Source organism: Carettochelys insculpta, chromosome 9, assembly GCF_033958435.1.
Source record: "Carettochelys insculpta isolate YL-2023 chromosome 9, ASM3395843v1, whole genome shotgun sequence".
Lineage (NCBI taxonomy): Eukaryota > Metazoa > Chordata > Testudines > Carettochelyidae > Carettochelys > Carettochelys insculpta.
Genome location: NC_134145.1, coordinates 16,347,930 through 16,367,254, shown reverse-complemented (window position 1 = coordinate 16,367,254; position 19,325 = coordinate 16,347,930). Strand labels below are relative to the sequence as shown.

At 39.3% G+C, this 19,325-nt stretch overlaps 1 protein-coding gene across 7 annotated transcripts in view; it reads right to left on the bottom strand.

The window, feature by feature from the left end:
- The window catches only part of NFIA (nuclear factor I A), a 338,556-nt gene that overhangs the window by 313,539 nt on the left and 5,692 nt on the right, over positions 1 to 19,325 (bottom strand). For all 7 annotated transcript variants that reach the window (XM_075003035.1, XM_075003033.1, XM_075003034.1 and 4 more), the window contains exon 2: positions 18,076 to 18,607. In XM_075003035.1, coding sequence (XP_074859136.1) covers positions 18,076 to 18,607 — 532 coding nt within the window. The remainder of the gene's footprint in view (positions 1 to 18,075; positions 18,608 to 19,325) is intronic.

The following is a 19,325-nucleotide window of genomic DNA, read 5'->3' as shown; positions in this document are numbered from 1 at the left end:
GGTTTTGTATATAAGACCATAAGAATAACCAGGTCATATCAATGGCCTTTTTAACCCAGTATCGTGTATTCCAACAGTGGCTGGTGCCAGCTGCTTCAGAGGAAGTGAAATTGAAATAGGGGCACTTTTTTGAGTGATCCATCCCCTTTCATCCAGCCCCAACTTCTAGCCCTATTTTGCATTTTTCCTTAATCCCTGTCAAATTGTAATAGTCAGGCTAAAAAGTAACTCTAAAGCAATGAACAAGCAGTCCTGTAGCACTTTAGAGACTAGCCAATTTATTAGATCATGAAGAAGCATCATCTGAAGAAGGGGTCCTACCCACAGAAGCTCTTGACCTAATGCGTTTGTTAGTCTCTTAGGTGGTACAGGACTGCTTGATATTTGTGAAGCTTCCAAGTAACAGGGCTACTCCTCTGAGTCTAACACATTGACTTTTGTCAAATTCCTCTTTATGCCACCTTTCAAGTCTACATTTTCAACATGGCTGTAAGTGCTGCAGGACCATTTATACTTCATTTGCCCTACCTGTGAATGTGCAATTAGGATATATATCAGTAATGAATTGGACATTCGAGCCAGTATAACTGAAACTCAGCATCTCGCTCCAAACTCACATTTTTAATCCCTATCTGTGACTTGAACTCATAGTACCAGAGATCAGGAAGTCAAAGCACTAAAGCTGATGCATTAGGATATTGAACTGGCTTGCTGGCAAGCAGCACAATTTAGGCTGGATTCCAATTTAAAACACAAGCAATCAATTCCCAGGGGCTAGGCAGGGATTCAGAGATGGGGTATTCTAAAACAACTCACTGCCAAACAAAGAAAGAGGAAACAGAAGAGGAATAAAATGACATCACTAAGGCTCAGCAAGATGGTCTGTGGAAAAACACAGCACTACTGAAGCCTATTTATTATTGAGGCAAGTGCTTTCGTCTATTGATGGTATCTAGAAACAGTGAGCAGACACACCAAGTAATGGAGGACCACAGGGCACTGAATAAGGGCAAAAGTTCCAATGATGTCAGCTAGGAACTAGATGAGATGCTCAGGAAAAGTCAACCTGCCTAACATTAAAATGTTCAGGGTCGCATGCAGCGCTATTCTTGAACAGAGCCTCCCAAAACCAGGGCAGTTTGTCCGGATTATTACATCGTGGAACATTCTGCCCTGAGCTCCTCTGGCCATTGGTGGGAAAACACCTTGATAACATAGCTAGGCTATGTCTAAACTATGCTAAGAAAGTTGACTGCAGATATGCAATTGTAGCTACAGCAATTGCGTGGCTGAAACTGACGTATCCGCGCTTGACTAACTTGGCTGTCTGTACTGGGGAAGGTTCACGTGAGAGTTCCTCCAATCATCCTCCCTTACTACTCGTGTCTCATGAAGAGTACAGGGATTGACTGCAGCCCCTGGGAGGTTGATTTCATGCATCCATACACGCAAAATTGAACACTGGAAGACTGACCCAGATCTTATACTATAGACCTGCCCCTTGTGACATTCGGCTGATGAAGGAAGGCAGAATTTTCTGGGGGAGAGGCACCTTCTGTGTGACAGAGCCCAGACCAACCAGGCTACCCATTGAGCTGCATATGGATAACTGCAGATGAATTAGTGGGTCTGCAGCTGCATCGCTTTTCCCGTCCTTCTGTCCCCACCAAGGGAAGAAGGCATGTTAGGATTTTCATGGAGCACCTCAGTAAGATGCTTGCTTTGCAGATCTCTCTGGATACTCAGGCTGGGTGCCAGGGACTGGATTTACCACAAGGTACAGAGTCATTAGGTGCTTTTAAATTAGGCTAAAATGCAAACTATAAAATGTTTTGCCCATCTCCATGGAGTTTTTTAAATTATGACATGCCACAAGCTGAATCCAGTTTACTCTGTACCTCCCACTTCTTGCAAAACAAAGAAATCTGGTTTAGATTTCATTAAATTTAATGTGCTACTGTGACTAACTTGGACCTAATTTCATTTGGAGTATTGCGAAGTCTTTAGGACAATCTCATTCCAGGGGAAATACAGAAAAAAACATGTGCTTAATTATCTTAATAATCCCATGATGTATAATTTATTAGGCAGTTTCTTTAATTGTAATCAAAATCAGAATTACAAATATGCACAGACAGTTGCACTTGCTGGCTAACTAGAAGGCAGAGAGCAAGCCCTAATGATGCATCAACCACCTCTACTCAAAAATATGCTGCTTAGTAAGATCACCAATTTAATGATTTTCGTATTTCAGTTATCAGCCATGCAGTCGTCATTCTCCTCTCTATCTCCATCTGCACACACTTTCCCAATAGACCAGCACAGCTGTCCTGTTTCTCACACACACAGTATCTTTCATATTCCTTCCAACTGTTTTTAATAATTGTTCCGTGCATAAGCACTGTACTTCTTTTGGGTTTTTTTAACACAAAAAAGAGATATAATCCAAACAAACAGGACATCACAGCAAACAGCATTCAGTAAAGGAAGACAATTAAAATGTTAAATGATTCAGTGTTTGCTGATCCCTTTTAAAGTTGGTTTGGCCCTAGAGTGTAGCCCAACATAGGGCTAGTGTAAATAAAATAGTTCCTTTAAAAGTTTAAAAAGTTAAAAGGTGGATTACTAAAATTAATATACTAAAAATATAATGCTGATGGACTTGTGAGAGAACAGTGCCTCATTCCCCTTTGCTATCAGAGAGGCAGCTGTTTTAGTGTGTATCCACAAAAAACTATGAGAAGTCCTGTAGCACCTTACAGACTATAGACTAACAGATATTTTGGAGCATTAGCTTTTGTGGGCAAAGACCACATGCACGCATCTGACAAAGTGGGTCTCTGCCCACGAAAGCTTATGTTCCAAAGTATCTGTTAGTCTATAAAGTCCCATAGGACTTCTTGTTGTTCCCCTTTAGGAAATTGTTAGTAATAGTATTGCTTTACACTTCTGTAGTGCCATCCCAAAACACAATTACTGTGACAGAAGGTATTACTGAACCCATTTCACAGAGGCACAGAACAATTGGGTGATCAATCACTCAGTGAAGCACTGACGTCCATTCCCTTACTTTGACAGGTAAACTACCTTGTCTGCTAACACTGGCTTCATCAAATGGCTACATGACCTTTCATCCTGAAGGAGCCAAGAGTATCTCAGAGACTAGATACATATGGCATCCCTGCAATATAATAATAAAACAAGTCCTAAACAGCACCTGTGTGATGGATGAATTTGAGCCCAGGACACTGAAACAAATGTTTACTCTTGCAAAAGGTGCTATGGTATTTTTATATCCATGAATAACCATTATACACCCTGGTCTTTATTTTTGTTATGAAGAGAACGATTACAAAATAACAGCCCAGCTGAGCTGGGGAGGAGGCTAAAAAGACCCACATAAAATAAACAATGTACCTCAATGTAAGTAATTAAGGGGGAAGAAGGGCTGAGCTGGCTCTTCTGGGATTTGAACTAGTGATTCAATGGACTCTTAGGGTACCACTCTGTTGCAATTAGATACTGGCAGCTGGCCTGCATCTGCTGACTCCAGCTTGTGGGGCTCGGGACAAGGGCTGTTTGATTGTGGTGTAGACATTTGGGCTCAGGGTGCAGCCTGAGTTTTGGGACCTTCTCACCTAGCAGGGTCCCAGACCCCAGGCTCCAGCCCAGGCCCGAATGCCTATACCTCAATTAAACTGTTCCTTAGCCTCAGTCCCACCAGCCCAGGTCAACTGGCACAGGCCAGCCCTGAGGTCTAACTGCAATGTAGACATACCCTTCATGATTTAGACCTGACGGTTGGCCTACTAAAATGGTCCAGTTAGTAAAAGGAAGGACATTTATCTTCCAAAAAGGGGGAAGGGGGACAAAAAGAGAAAGAGAGAAAAAAAAAGCTTCTGGAGCAGTTAAGCCAAGAAACAACGGTGACAGAAAACTTCCATGAAAAAGAGGAAACAGATTCTTCTGAACAGCCACAGCAATCCAGCTACTGCAACATCTACTTGGTAGAACAGTCCATTATGAACCTGCCACAAGAGATGATGCCAAAGACTCAAACATGCAACTTCTGGTAAGTGAGATGAAAGGGAATGTTCAGGTGATTAAATGAAATAACAGAGCATGACTAAACGTGAACACAAAAATGTTCATGTTCCGACAGATTAGTGGGAGCTAAGTGATATGGAAAATACAGAAATAAGCAAGTATTACAGATGACAGATCTGCAACCAGACAGTAGGAAATAGCAGAACTCAGAAGAGGCTGGTCCTGGGATCTGTCGGGCTATTCAAAAAGAAGAAAAAGAAAAAGGGCAAGGCATTAGCAGTGAAGAGTCCTTATTCAGAACCCAAAACCTCCAGGGTCTTCAAACAGAGTGATCTCTGTGCCCCAGTGGAGCTTCAATGACTGCAATGGGATAGAATGGACACTGATGTCAGCCCATACGTTCTGGATATGCAGACCAATGCCTCCGAGGCAGGATTTAGGCACAATGGTGGGGCAGTGCAGGGGAGTTTGTACTGTTTTTGCCCTTGCTGTTCCTAGTTTATAGAAAGAGGGCCTCAAGTCTCCAAGGCTGTCCATTTCACAGCACAAACATTCACTTTTTGAATAAGAGAATATAATAAAATCATGTATTTAAAATAATTATCCCACTCTGCTGATAAATACCAATATTGTGATCTGTAACATTGGAGCACATTAGCTTTAGAGCTCAAAAGGGGTTCTGAGCATATTATTTTGACTAGGTATCAGATTTATGTATCCTTTGCCATGTCACAGAGAACAAACATCCTTAGGGCATTCTTCTGCGACTGGGGTGAAAATCTGTCTATATAACATGCATATTAATAAATAAGCTAAACACCACAGATTCTAGGCACCATTAAGCACCTGAGTTAGGTAAACTCTTAGTTGATCTCAGTGATCCATCTGCAACGAACCGTAGTATCTTGACCATAAAAATACCACCTCCTACCTAGCCTGGCCTGTGATTTTCCACCTTATCTTACGTTTCAAAGGACAGTTTTATCTGCAAGTATAAATCACCACCAGCTGAAAAAATAAAAAGAGCTCTACATAAACACTGTAGAGCAGATCCTCAGCTGGTGTAAATCAGCACAGCTTCAGTGAGATAAGTAGGTCAATTCTAACATAGAACAGTTGATGATCTGACCCTATAAATGGTCAGCAAATATTCAAACTAACCCCTCTGCATTTGTAGCAGCCACTCACAAAGCCTTCAAATAATGTGGGAATTGACTTTTCAGCAAAAAATCAATGAAAATAGGTTTGCCAGATATTCTAACGAAGTCATTGTAACATCAAGAAAAGTCCTCATAACTGCACAATCAAAGAATTGCAGTGACTATCTTTCCCCAGCAGGGATTACAGCAATAGTTATACTCTTGAACAGCATCCAGCTACAAAGAATTCATTCTTGTAAGTTACTTGAAACTACTTTGATTGAACAGAAAAATCTACCCCTTAGCAACAAACATCCAACTGAATTAAATTTTAATTTCTCTCTGTGTAGTGCAAGACTGGGATTTTACTATGTTTCTTCCATTCCAAACCAAACTTCTCTCCCCTGCTGCTTTTGGCAAAAAGAGAACACCAAAATCAAGCAATCCTCCGAGGGATGAAATGTGGCAGACATCTTGGCTACGTCTACACCAGAGGCTTTTCCCAGCAAAACTGGGCTTTTGTCAGGAAAAACCACAGCGCATCTACATGCAAAATGCGCTTTGTCAACAGTTCGTCAACAAAACATATCCATCACCAGCATTATACCTCTCCTTGTTCAGGTATGACGCCTCTGTCAATAGTGTTCTGTTGACAAAACAGGCAGGTAGATGCTATGAGGCCCTTCTGTCAACAGACAGGGCTTCTGGTTCACCAGGCAGCCCCGTTTCGTGAGCTTCTGGTCTGCCGTTCCGCCACGAGAGGACTGGACAGTCTGTCTACTCTCTGTTGACAGAGCGGATTGCTCTTTCAATCTGCTTTTATGTGTAGACACAGTGTGCCAACAGCAGTTTTGTTTGGAAATCCCTTCCTACAGTCACTTCTGTTGACAAAGACTTCCCGTATAGACACAGACCATATGACTATCCTAAAACTTGTCTTAAATTTTTTTCTCAACAATAACATATCAAGATCAGATCTTCTTTTCGATGCCTTCGCTGAGGTTCATCAGTTTTCCCGCTATGTTAGAGAGTATATTTTCTAATCTGCACGTTGGCCATAAGCAGAAATATTCAAGTGGTAGTTTGACTAGTCAGAATTTCAGTTACAAAACTTAGATCTGTAGCTCAGATCAAACTGAAAAAAATAAGCTACCCGGATAAAGCTGTCTCAACATTTCACACTGCACTTAGTTTTGCATCAGGATCACCCTGCATTTTCTCTTTGCAGGCCCATAACACACTGTTCACAGAGCCTGCACTCCATAAATCTGAGCATGCCAGCACGTTCATTCATGAAACTCTTCTGTATCTCTACTGACATCACTGATCTTTGGATAAGGCCCTGTGTTCCCTTTGGGAGTTCCAGGCTTGGAGGGCTTGCAGGAGGCCCCATATGATGCAGCAAATTCCCAAATTTGCAAGTGCACTCCACCCCAAGGAGTAGTCTGTGCTGGCAAATCTTACCCAGTGATCTATATACCTCTAGTGCCTCAATTAAGGGATACAATAAGGGATGTCAATGGCTATGAGTAGAGAAGACACACTGGTTACAAAGAATGGGTGCATAGTAGACATGTTATCAAATAACAGTCCTTGCTTAGATACCAATTAATAGGTACACTATAAATATGATTGATGGATAGAGGGAACCAATGAACAATAGTAAGAGTAGCTACATCTCTATAGCCATAGCAAGTAACAACTATGGCAGAGTCAAAAGGTCTTGCTAAAACCATACATGGTTACTAGGCATACAGTGTCACTTTCATAGGTTATAGAATAGTGGACCACTGAGCATATTCATCCTTTTGCCTATCCTAAGTCTCCACAGCTCAACTAATATAATAAAATGACAAAGTAAAATAATGATTCATAGCTCTCAAGCTCTGGTCCTCCCATGCAACACTGACTCCTCCCCCTGCCCCCATTTTGCAACTATTTAATGGTTTGGGAATAACTAAGCACCATGGAGTCTCTGCTATCATCTATACATGCAGCTCCCAGTAGCTTCAAGGGGAGTTTTAAGAGAAAATGAACTAAAAGACTGGGTCCATTGTGTGTTTTCATGTAACTGACATGATAAAAGGCACAGGATAAAACAACTGACCTAACTTTTGTTACATTATACTGATGTGTCTACTCCATTTTATTTTGCCTCTTCAGAATTTGAATGGAGTATAGCCTTGTGCTCTGTTTTCCTATATATGAAAACACACCTCTGTAGTATTTTTAACCAGCATCATCAAAGTTAAACCACCCAAGGACCCTTCATCATAATCAGCTCACCTGCCTGAATACTCCTACTTTTTTTAAATCAACCAATCAAATAATAATTTTGTGACTCACTACAGATACCTCTCACCCAATAACGTAACTGTGCTGAACCATCCAATGATGTTCTCGCACACAGGCAAAGAAAACCATAGCAACAAAAACAAGCGCTTGCCAATGGCAGCTGCTGCACGCACACACAAAATTAAACTATATTCTTCTGAAAAGGGATATTATTATGGCATTTGTTTCCCTCCGCCCACCACCCCCAGATCACAAAATAAAGGAGAAAGCATCCGATGCAAACTACATCAGAGAGAGAGATATCAGTGGGACTGCGAGGGGATGCAAGGATTAATGATACCAAATTCAACTGGAAGGGAGAGGTTAGCTGTACATTTTGCTTGCCTTAAGCGAGTAATAATTAATGAGTGAGTAAAATTGAGGTGGGTTATCATCATCAATGGACAAGAGAGCATATTTTGTACCTACACTGGTCATTATCACAACAGTTTTGCAAGACTGATTTTCAATCTAAAGTACAAAGGCACATGCATACTTATTGTCTTGTATATCACTGGATGACAATTATCTTCATTTTCCTTCTCTTGTGAGTCACTGTCTGACTGTTTGCATGCAGTTATGTAACTCACGAGTTATCAGCCTCCTCATTTGTAATGAGACGTCATGTGTTCACCAAGCAATGATTTTTGATATCATAAGAGTACACAAATGACTAAAAAGTAGAAAGCAATGTTAATATTATCATGTTAATAGTTAATGAGTTTTGCACTATATCCTCATTCTACACTCTCAAAACATAATTAAATGACCAAAATCTATATTTTAAAGGAATGAGGACATATTGTCTATATCATCTTTACCAAATATGTTAAATGTCTTCTACTCCAAAATCACACAGTTGTGTGGCATTTTTCAGTCCCGGAGTGTGAAGAACTATATTCAAATCCAGGTTTTGAGTGACAGATGTTTTTCACTATTGCCATGAAAACTTCAGAATAGCTCAGAATTAAATCTAGCCTGATTGTACTAAGCTCATGTCACTACCAGATAAGACTGGACAATATTTAGACACTGGAGTGCATAAGCCAGTCTCTTCAAATAGGGAATGCTTTTCCCTTCACCCTCCCTCTGCAAGAATTAGTTGCAATTTATTACCAGGACTGGTTGTGAATTTGCTTCTGTATTTGTTTTAGGTCTTCTTAGAGTTGTTCCAGGTTTTACTGTCTACCGCATGCGGGTTTAGGAAGGAATCTTCCCTCTTTGGTAAACTGACCCAAACCAGGGGTTTAATTTTTGCATAGACGTCTTCCCTTCCCTCTTTTCTGGTACAGGTTGAACCTCTCTAGTCTGGGACTCTCTTCTCTAGCAACATCTGTAATCTGGCATCATCTTAGCTAGATGACCACCTATCATGGGTGTGGCCACATTTCCCATGGTCACATAAAGTTTGTTTACAGCCACCAGTCCTGGCTGTCAGTGTTCTGTGCAGTTATTTAGCTTTAGTTTAACCCTAAAGTCTTGTAAGAGGCCAGTAAGCATGGAAATGTAGGTAATACTGCTCGATAATATTGCCCTCCCATGGTTTGGCAAATTCTCTTATTCAGCACCAATCAAGACCCTAAGGTGCTGAACTGGAGAGGTTCAACCTGTGCATGGTCAAAGCTAAGTCATCCCAAAGTTCTGGTTAAACAGTATCCTCAACAGTACACATGAAAAGTGCTTTTGCAACTCCCAACACTTTTGCAATTCTGAGCACTATGGTATAATCTGTTGCAATTACAAGGTCCTCGGCAGTGTGCACATACTTCTTTGGTGCCCCAGCTCATGGATAACAGCATTATGGGGGCAAGCCTCACACTGAACTCAAGTGACTGGTTTCTTTCATAATGCTACAGCTATGAGTGGGGCCCTAATACAGTCCTGTAGTGGTTTACTTGTCACAAAGGATCAAATGAGTTTGATATTTACCTGGCAGGTTGAACTACCATTTCAGTAAAGTTACAACCCCCAGGCCTTTACAATGTAATACATTCATGTATTTTTATTTAGGGCTTCAATACAGGGCATATGATAGCACCTGCCAGAGTCCATTCTGAGTCAAGTTCCACATTAACCAGCTTTTTCCTCAAATGTTAATCATTCCAAGAAGTTTCTGCACATAAAGCTTCAAGTGGTTGTATCTTTGGGTGGGCTTCACCAACATACATAGGCTGCACCCCTCCCTTTCAGAAGGGGCCTGTAAATGCAGCCAATTGAAAATGCAAATGAGGTGCTAATTTGAATATCTGGTGCCTTGTTTGCATAATGATGGCAACTTGCCATTCTGGAAATGCTGCTTTCAAAATGCAAAATGGCTGTGTAAATGGGGTTCCTTCAAAAGGAAGCCCCAGTTGGAAAGCACCCTTCTTCCTGACAAAAAAAAAAAAAAGGAAGAAGGGTGCTTTTTGAAAGTGGGGCTTCCTTTCGAAGGAACCCTGTCTACACAGCCATTTTGCATTTTGAAAGTAGCTCTTCCGGAATGACAAGTGGCCATAATGCAAATGAGGTTCTGAATATGCAAATTAGTGCCTCATTTGCCTTTTCGCTCCGCTGCATTTACATGCCCCTTCTGAAAGGGATGGGTAATGTAGCTGCAGCCATAGAGAACATGAAGGGTTAGCCCATTTGTGTGGGCGAAACCCAAGTTTACACACACAGAACACAGCTCAAAGCAGGTATTACTGCACCATTCTCCATTATGCAAAAGCACCTCTGGGTTTAGGATACACAAAATGGGTGCACCTATATATTTTATAGAGTACAGCTATAAATCTGACCCAAAGAAATGCAATTTGCTTCAAAACAGCTATATCCTACCATTATAGATATATGCTTTACTCTCAATGTATTACATGAATGCATCTACAGACAAAATTGAGTCCAAATAGCTAAATTCCCTGACTTACGTCAATGCAGTTACAGTTACTGAATACTGCCTAGAGCACACAAAATACATTCTTTTTATTTACACCAGAGTCCATTGTGCTGTTGCTAGTAACAGGAGAGTATGATCCACTGAATAGAGTAATAATAAACACTACAGCTGCTCAGAAAATTCTCCAATTCCTGGCTGAACCAATCAGATTAACGCACTTGGGCAACACCCCACTGAAATCAATGGTAGCTACAGGCACTCAACATTTTGATAACCAAGTCAGTTATTTAGGTGCTCTCAGTTGCATTTGTGCACTTAATTTTCAGAAACTCAAGGGCTGAACATCTGGAAAACTTGCCTGCAGAATCTGGGATCAAGGCAGCCAAAGACTCAGCTTGTAAACTCCTGGAGGCATGAAATTCGTCCACCCCTGTGTTTTCACAATGCCTAATGCAACAGTACTTTAAAACTGATCATGGGCCCAGGGTGCTTCCGCAACACAAATAATTAACGAGTAATCAAACAAATTAAATGAATCAAAGCATATCTCTGCACCTACTGGCATTAAAATTATCTCAGCTACTCCACAAACAACTTCAAGCTCTCTGTGTGGTAAGTGACAAAGATAACCATAGTAACTGCTATGGCAATGATAAAATAAATGGTCCTGAATTTGCATATTTCATGAGTAAATGCAATCCACCAATTCTTTTTAAAAATCCAGATTGGGAGACATAGCCCACAGAACTACTTGAGCTAGAACCCCAGCCTTCATATAGAATCTGTCAGCACAGCATTCTCCAGCAAGATTACTTTCATCTGGAAAGTAACCACCTACCTAACTCTGAACAGTCCCCAACTGTTGATGTTTATGATGTGCTGAGAAGGACATCTCTTTGCTGGAACTCTGGGGAGGGTTGAGGACAAGGGAGTCAATGGCCTTGGGTTTATTGTGCTGCTTTGAATTACTAGCTGGTTATGTTAATTTAATTTGGTTGTGTGTGGTTTTAGTACACTGTTAGGTGGTGATTCTTGTAAGGAAAGTTCTTTTCAATAATTGTTTGGACACACAGAGCCATGGAGGAGTATCCTCTCCTTTACATTTACATAAAAAAACAACAAATGGACATAACAATAAATATTGGCATTTCTGAAGAATCAGAATTTCCCCCGCTTCTCTGCAGGTCTTGACAGGCTGACATCGTGTTTTGGGTCGTCTAGAATCTGCTTTCAACCCTCAACCAAATGAAACATTCAGCCCTGCTGTGTACAGCAGTGACCACAACAAAGACTGTGGTTTCTCCCACACTCGCCTTAAATAGATTTAAATTAATACTATTCATCATTGGGTGGAAAAGAAGGGAAATATAAAAATGCAGTACTGCAGACAAGTCAAAACCCTGCCAGCAGCATTGGGTAACTTTCTTACCAATATACAAACCTCACAGCTATAAATGCACTGACCTCCATTCAAAGACTTTTCCTAATTTTCCACCTGGAATACCTGCTGTCTCACTCCAGTTTGCTTGCGGAATAAAACATGAAAATAATATTATTATGTTGCTGACTTCAAAAATCACCTAGACAATGTTCTAGACTCATTAAAAGCATATTTAACTGGCATTTGGTTGTTGTTGGCAAAAAGAGAAAGCTCAGCCACATGAGTGACTTTCTGCCAATGTTTCATGAGATAGCAAACAGTCACAAGTTTCACTCTAGCTAGGTTTAGAATTAACACAGGCACTTACCATCTCGGTTACAACAGCAGGGCAAAAGCAGTTCTCCCAACCTAAATCCTATTTCTGTCAACTACTCTTTGTTCCTGCAAGGAGCAGGGACTGACTGTTCCACTTTTCAAAAGAGAATTTTTTGCTGGACAAAGATATCTTTCTATACCACAAACTCTGAGGCTATGTCTAGATTACAGGGATTTGTCATCAGAAGTTTTTGTCAGAAGATATCTTCCGACAAAACTTGTCAACAGATTGCAGCCAAACTGCCAAGCAGATCACAAGAGCAACCCATTTTGTCGATGGACTGCCCAACCACACTGTCGGCAAAATGGCCGACTGGAAGCACAGCAGACGGGGCTGCCCGATGTCGTCAAAGCCATCTCTGTTGACAGAGGGCCCCACCCAGAACATTTAGGCCAGCTTTCTGTCAATAGATCTCTGTCGTCAGAGGTGTTATTCCTCGTGGTGAACGGGGTACAGCTGTTGATAAAAGTGCTGTGATCTGTCCACTTACCGTCAACAGAACACCTTAGGAATCTGGACGCTCTGTGAGTTTTGTCAGCAAAATGGCCATTTTGCCAACAAAACCCTCTAGCGTAGACGTAGCCTGAGTGTGGAGGTGTGAGCTTGTGTTTGTGATATAAAATTATGGCTGTCCAGAGATTTCAGTCTTATGTTTTCAATCTGATTTTGAGTATTTATGTTTTTCTGGACTTTTAATTGGAGCCTTTTGTGGGCTTGAAATAATGTAAGATCTGCTCTTCTTTTAACAATGAAAATACTGTGCGAGCACAGCGTATTACTTTTAGCCCATAAATTATTTTTATGGCAATAAGACCCATGAAAAATAAACATATAAACACTAAGCCATTAAGAGATTTTCTGAATACTAATGTAGCCAGGTTCCTCTGAATCTTCACACACAGCGCAGTACACACACACCATTCTGTAAATCTGTTCTTATTTTAAATCAATGTCACTGCATATTCTGGAGTATTGCATGTGTATCATTCACATACAGTCTCTTGTGTGAAACTTTTAAGGTGACTTTTGGTATATGGCTGGACATCAACAGCCACGTATTAGAAGTCGATTTTCAACAATACTATAGTGAGGATATGCTTAAAATATCTCCAGACATACATATAAATTGCATAGAGCACTAAACATTGACTTCATGACAGATATGATGATATTTTGAAATGTGGCCTTTTTTTAATCATTAAACACTATTCTAATGAGCATTTGGAATTAATCTTGGGAGGAAAAAAAAACCCTACTGATCTTACACCTGCTCTTTAGCAGTGGGAAGTGGGTTCTCAATCTGTTAACACGACCATCTGGCCAATCTGCATATCGTGGCTATCTGTACGATGGAATGACAATAACACAGCCAAAATAAAACCAAAATGCATCAAAAAACTAGCAGTGGAATCTTTCTTTTGATTTAAATTAAATAATAAATGGTGTCTCAACGAAAACTAATAAGTAAATTATATAATGAAACATGAACTTTTGTTACAATATCATTAGGTAAACATGCGGTGCACATAAGGTGGAAATAGGTAACACATTACACAGTAAAACAGCATTTATGTAGAGAGATATCAAGGATTTAGGATACTGTGATAGTGTTTTCATGATGTTTTGTCAGAACAGCATTGTTAGAACACCTTTCAAATTACAAATACATACTGAACAACTAAAGCTATTAACAGGATTAATGCAGTAACAATCAATAACAACTGCACTAAAAATGATGGCACAAAGTGTTATGTACCTTTCTGACTTGGAACTGTAAGATAATTACACTGATATTCTGAATATATGCAATTTTGTATTCTGTATGTGCATTATTTCAATTGATATTGCTTTATTATTGCCTGAGCATAAATATTAAAATACCACCAATTACAGTAAAAATGTGTCTATTTTATGTTTAAAGGCATGTGTACATACCACTGCAAAGTAAATTATACACAAAAAGTATTTCAATGCTAAGTAAAGATCCACATTTACACAAATACATTAGATATCTTATTTCCACCTTGGGGTCATTTTTTCTTTCATTTTAAAATTAGCAAAATGTACTTAAATTAAATAATCTTAAATTAATTAAACTTTACCATTTTTAAATGTCCTTAAAGATTAAAAAATTCTAAATGGCAAATTTGTAGCTAGCTGCAATTCTTGTTTAGCCTGGATAACGCCTGTTAAAAAAATCAAACACTGTGTTATCACTTTTGTGGCCTCTAGATTGAAACCTAGCTTTGTCCACTAAAGAAGTCTAAAAACTCTGACCTCTCAGAAAACTTAACTACTTCAGCTGCGAATCTTTTCTACAATCTGATCACATTAGCAGAAGTAACTCTGAAGCAGTAAAAAGCTCAAGAAAGTTCTTGGTTGAGTGCTTACTAATGAACAAAGGTTAACTTTATCTAAAAGGTCAAATGCCTGGTGGCTGAGGTTATGACCTTAACAACTTAAATTGTGACCTTGGCACGTGCCTGGTTTATTGTAGACTCTGATACAGATCATCTGGTAAAGGACTGGTCATAAATTAGCTTTACTGTTACACTCCCACAAAGAAAACGGTTTGCCACAGTGGTTTCCAAGTTGTCATTTGATACATGTGCAGAATAAATGAAAATGCAAAAGCCAACACAAGTTAAAGATATGAAAAGGCTTCTCTCAAACAGGTTACAAGCTGCAAATTGCAGCTGGTGCTCTATAGTTCAATACACTTTTGGTCACCTTCTAATTCAGAAAAACACTAATGTTCCTCGTTTTCCTAGAAAAACGGCATGCACATGATGTATTCACTTACTTGAGTTTTCTTTTTTCTCTGCATACTAGTTCTTAAAAGAGAAGAATTCATTTCTGTAACTGAATGTGCTTTGCTGGAAGCCTTATTTAAATCTGGGCACATGTATTCTCTTATAGATTAAAGTGCTCAACTAAAGAGAAAGTCTGGCCTCAAAACAATTATTGCGCACGTTTAGCTGGACCGGAGTATCTTGCTGTTGAAATCGTTCTAGAACAAGACACTGTGAGACAGAATTCATTTACTCAATAAATAAATAAATAAATAAATTTAAAAAGATGCAAGCACTATGGGTGAAAAGGCCACAATGGTTTTGGCACGTATCTTAAAGCACGTTTCAAAGTCTCTGCCTCCTGCCAATACTGGCAAGTTCTCAAAACTTTTAAGGAGGTAAAAACATTGTTTAGTGTTTACAAATCTTCTGCACTATAGCAGATGCCTGTCAAATCAGCTATATGTAAGTTGACCAACCTACCTAATATTTGTGTTGGCAACTTCCACAGCATAAATAACAGGTCTGTAAATCTCTGAAATCAAGTCTGAGATATTCTGAGACAAAGGATGCTTACTATTTTCTTTTGTCGTTTTCCTGTTGTGCACGCAGCATTAGCTGCCATTACTGCGGTTCTGTGAGAACCAATCACTGTTGACTTGGCCAATGTTCAGGCATAACAAAGAATTCTGGGATATATCAGAGGAAAAAACAAAAAAACAAAAAGGTAGCCTGATCCATGATGCTTTCATTACGTCTTAAGACGAATATTACACTGCACTCTTCCTAGATGTCGTTTTACAATCATTTTGTCCCACCTTATTGTTATATTTACTAACATCCTAAGAGAGGCTACAGCAATAACAATATCATGCAATACATACAAGCTATAAACAAGAGGTAAAATATTAAAAAGTGTATAGTCAGAGTGAGCCATTTACAGTTTAACTGGGGCTATAAGTAAATAAAGAAATATTAAGTTTAATGTTAAAGTTCCTGTGGCAAAAGTTTAATCCAAAGAACAGTACTTTCAACTGTGGTCTGTTTTTGATGAACACAGAAATAAGAGAGGGTTCACCATCAGTGCCAATGGTTATCCCTCTCATATTGATAACATGGAAGGCTGCTAATCAAAGTACCATCAGGCTAAGTTTATACTAGGGAAATACGTCGACTTCAGATATACTATTCTATCTATGGCATTTGCGTAGCTAAAATCAGCATATCAGAATCGACTTATTTCCCTAGTGAAGACCCAGCCTCTACACTCTCGCATCTATTTTCCTTACTCTACATGATAGCGTGGAGTACGGGGGTCAACTGCTGATCCCGGAAAGATTGATTTTCCTGCATCTTCACCAGATATGCAAATTTGAACTCCACTTAGTATAAACAAGCCCTCGGAGACTCTTCAGATTTCTACTTCCTCAATAAAAAATACTCTTGTCACTTTAGGTCTCCTTATAGTACAGATACTATTAGTTTAGCTACTAACCCCTCTGTCTCAGTCTCCAACACATTCTGTAGACATATACAGAATAAAAGGCAAAAAGGGTAAAGTGTGTTCAGGTTTTAATGTAGGACATCACTGGTTTCTCCTGACAATTTACAGTTCCATTCAGAAGCCCGCAATTAATTCAAGAAACACGATACTAAATAAACAGCATTACTCCTAAATGTAAGTCTACATGAACTGGTCATTCCCACCATACTGTGTAGAAAATAAATCACTCTTCCTGTAATATTTGCCAACATTTTCTTCTCCAGAAATGTGAAGTGTAAGTTATCAAATCACATCTAATTACAAAGTTTCACAACTTAACTATGTAAAATACCGAAGATTCCTCCTAACCATAAGGTCAGTGAAGTTACCGAAATGATACTATGTATCACAACAATACTGATATACTGGAAACAACCTTCAGATAGTTATCACCCCAAAAAATGCTAAATAGAGCTATTCACTCTATTTAGCAAGATTTATTTATTTATTTAATAAGTTGATTTTGATAAGAGTCCACTGCCTTCTCTTTGTTCCCCCGCCCTTTACATTTCTTCCAACCCCTGGCTTAAATTACTTCTATGAATGAAATCCAGCAAAACCAGTATGTATATATGAAAAGTCAACTTGTTCCAAAAACTTAGGCCTAACATTTTATACGCAGCAACTTTGAAGAAAAAAAAAAAGAAACACTACAGTATGCTATTTGATCCATTTTACCTACTAAGTACCCTCTGAATATACTAATATTCACAGGCAGGGTGTGGTTTGCCTTGGAGTCACAGCCAAGATGGTAAATTTCATGACGTGTAAAAGCATTTCTGCTCCCCTGAATGCAATAGTGTCAAACAAGCACCAGTTCTTAGTATCAGTCCAACTCTAAATGTATTCATTTATTGAATATTAGTTACTTTTTCACCACTGACCTGATTTTTCCCACTTAATAACATAGGCATTTATTTTATCCATAATCCACTCTTCACTGTTTCATTTACAAATTTATGTGATTGTTTGGCTTTTCTCCCTAGGTGCACCTTCGCTTATCACCCATGTCAGTATCATCTAAGGGCACTCATTTGGTCTTACATTGGACCTTACCACCATTGGACTTCTGACACTCCTATTTCCCTGAATTTATTCTTTACATGACATGACACACATACAATGCCACTTTAAAAGCAGGTTCAGGCACCTTTTGTCTTGCACCAATATTAAAAAATGTCTATTTTAAATGGGCCTCTCGATAGCTGTAAAAAAAACCCAGCCTTTAATACTTCTTGTGCTAATACTAATGTCTGCCTCTTCTGAAAGCCATTAAGAAGCACCAAACATTTGAATGCTATATTAGAAAACCAATCTATCTTGAGACTACTACCTCTTAAAAGCAACGGAAAGTGTGAGAACTCCCATCCATTCACAACCAGAGTATGGTGGCCCCAAGTCACTTACTGGTCAGGCTTGGAACTGGAGTTAAAACCATGCTGCTAACCACATTTACAGAGTTCATATTCTTCCACGTTCAAACACTGACTCTTATTGTCTCTGACTGGTCATGATACTCAAGTCAGATGGTACTGCAGTGGACTGTAGAGGTACAGAAAGTTCAACAACTTTGCATAAATGCACTTACCTGCTGCGTGCACAAAGTATGCCAAATATAAATCGAGTTCCTTAACAGAAACTCCTATATGATGTGGCTGTACGCACAGCCCTGGATTAGAGCACTGTGGGGACTTTACAAGGCGTTCACCATCAGTACTTTCGAGCGGAATACCTTTAAATAAAATCACCATAACAAGGTCCAACCTCCAGACCTTATCTGCCTGGCGTAGGCAGTCAATTCTTCTCATTTTGCCCTTCTGGTCTGGATTGGAAAGAACACAACACGGAGGCTTTTTTCCTGTGACTGTGAGAACAAAATCCTCTCGGTACTCGGGCCTGATGTCTTTCCGTAGCTTTGCCAGAAGTCTGGATGCCCACTTTTGTTTGACCTCAGGTTTCTCACTCAGCAGTTCATCCTTCACTGCTCTCTCTTCCTCTTTTGACATGCGTTTTTCATGTTTTTTGAAGTATTTTCGTTTTCGAGCTTGCAGGTTGAACCATGTGTACGCAAATGCTCGGACGTGAGGCAGAAGTGCTTCGATGAAGGGATGAAATTCATCCTGAAAAAAAACAATAAAAGAATTACGTGGCTGTCATGAAAAATAAATCAGACACAGCATTGAAAACATTTCCTTAAAATATTAGGTTAACACAAGAGAAACGAACATTCACTAGACATGTGAATTAAGTGTTTGTACCACACAGTGTAGAAAACACAAGCACCTATGTAATCGCACACGTATAAACACATATATTATGTATATGGGTGTACAGTCACACATACGCTAAACAGAGAGATATACTTTTTAATATATCAACTCTTTTCCAATATTATAATAGCCAAAAGAATATAACAACCCTATGAAAGAGAGTAGAGAACAACTAAAATATACATTAGTATGAGGAATATTCAGTAGCTATTACACTCAGTCCTAAAACTTAAATTCACTAAAAAATAAAATAAAAGTTTAAAAATACTTGAGTGTAGTGACCTTAATCCATTTTCAAGGAATGGATATCTTACGCTGCTCTCTCCCTGACCCCACTACTTGTGGTGAAGCCAGGTTATGCCCGCCAATTTGGCAATTTCTAAACATTTGGATGCCAATCAATGTTTGTATGGGAAAGTCTGAAATACAGCAAAACTTTCCCAAAGACACACTTGGAAATGGCAATCTGCAGTGTCATAAAACTTCAACTCAAATGATTTTATTCTATAATACAATGCTTCCAATCTTTATGTCTACTAGACTACCAGAAACAGTAAATAATGTAATT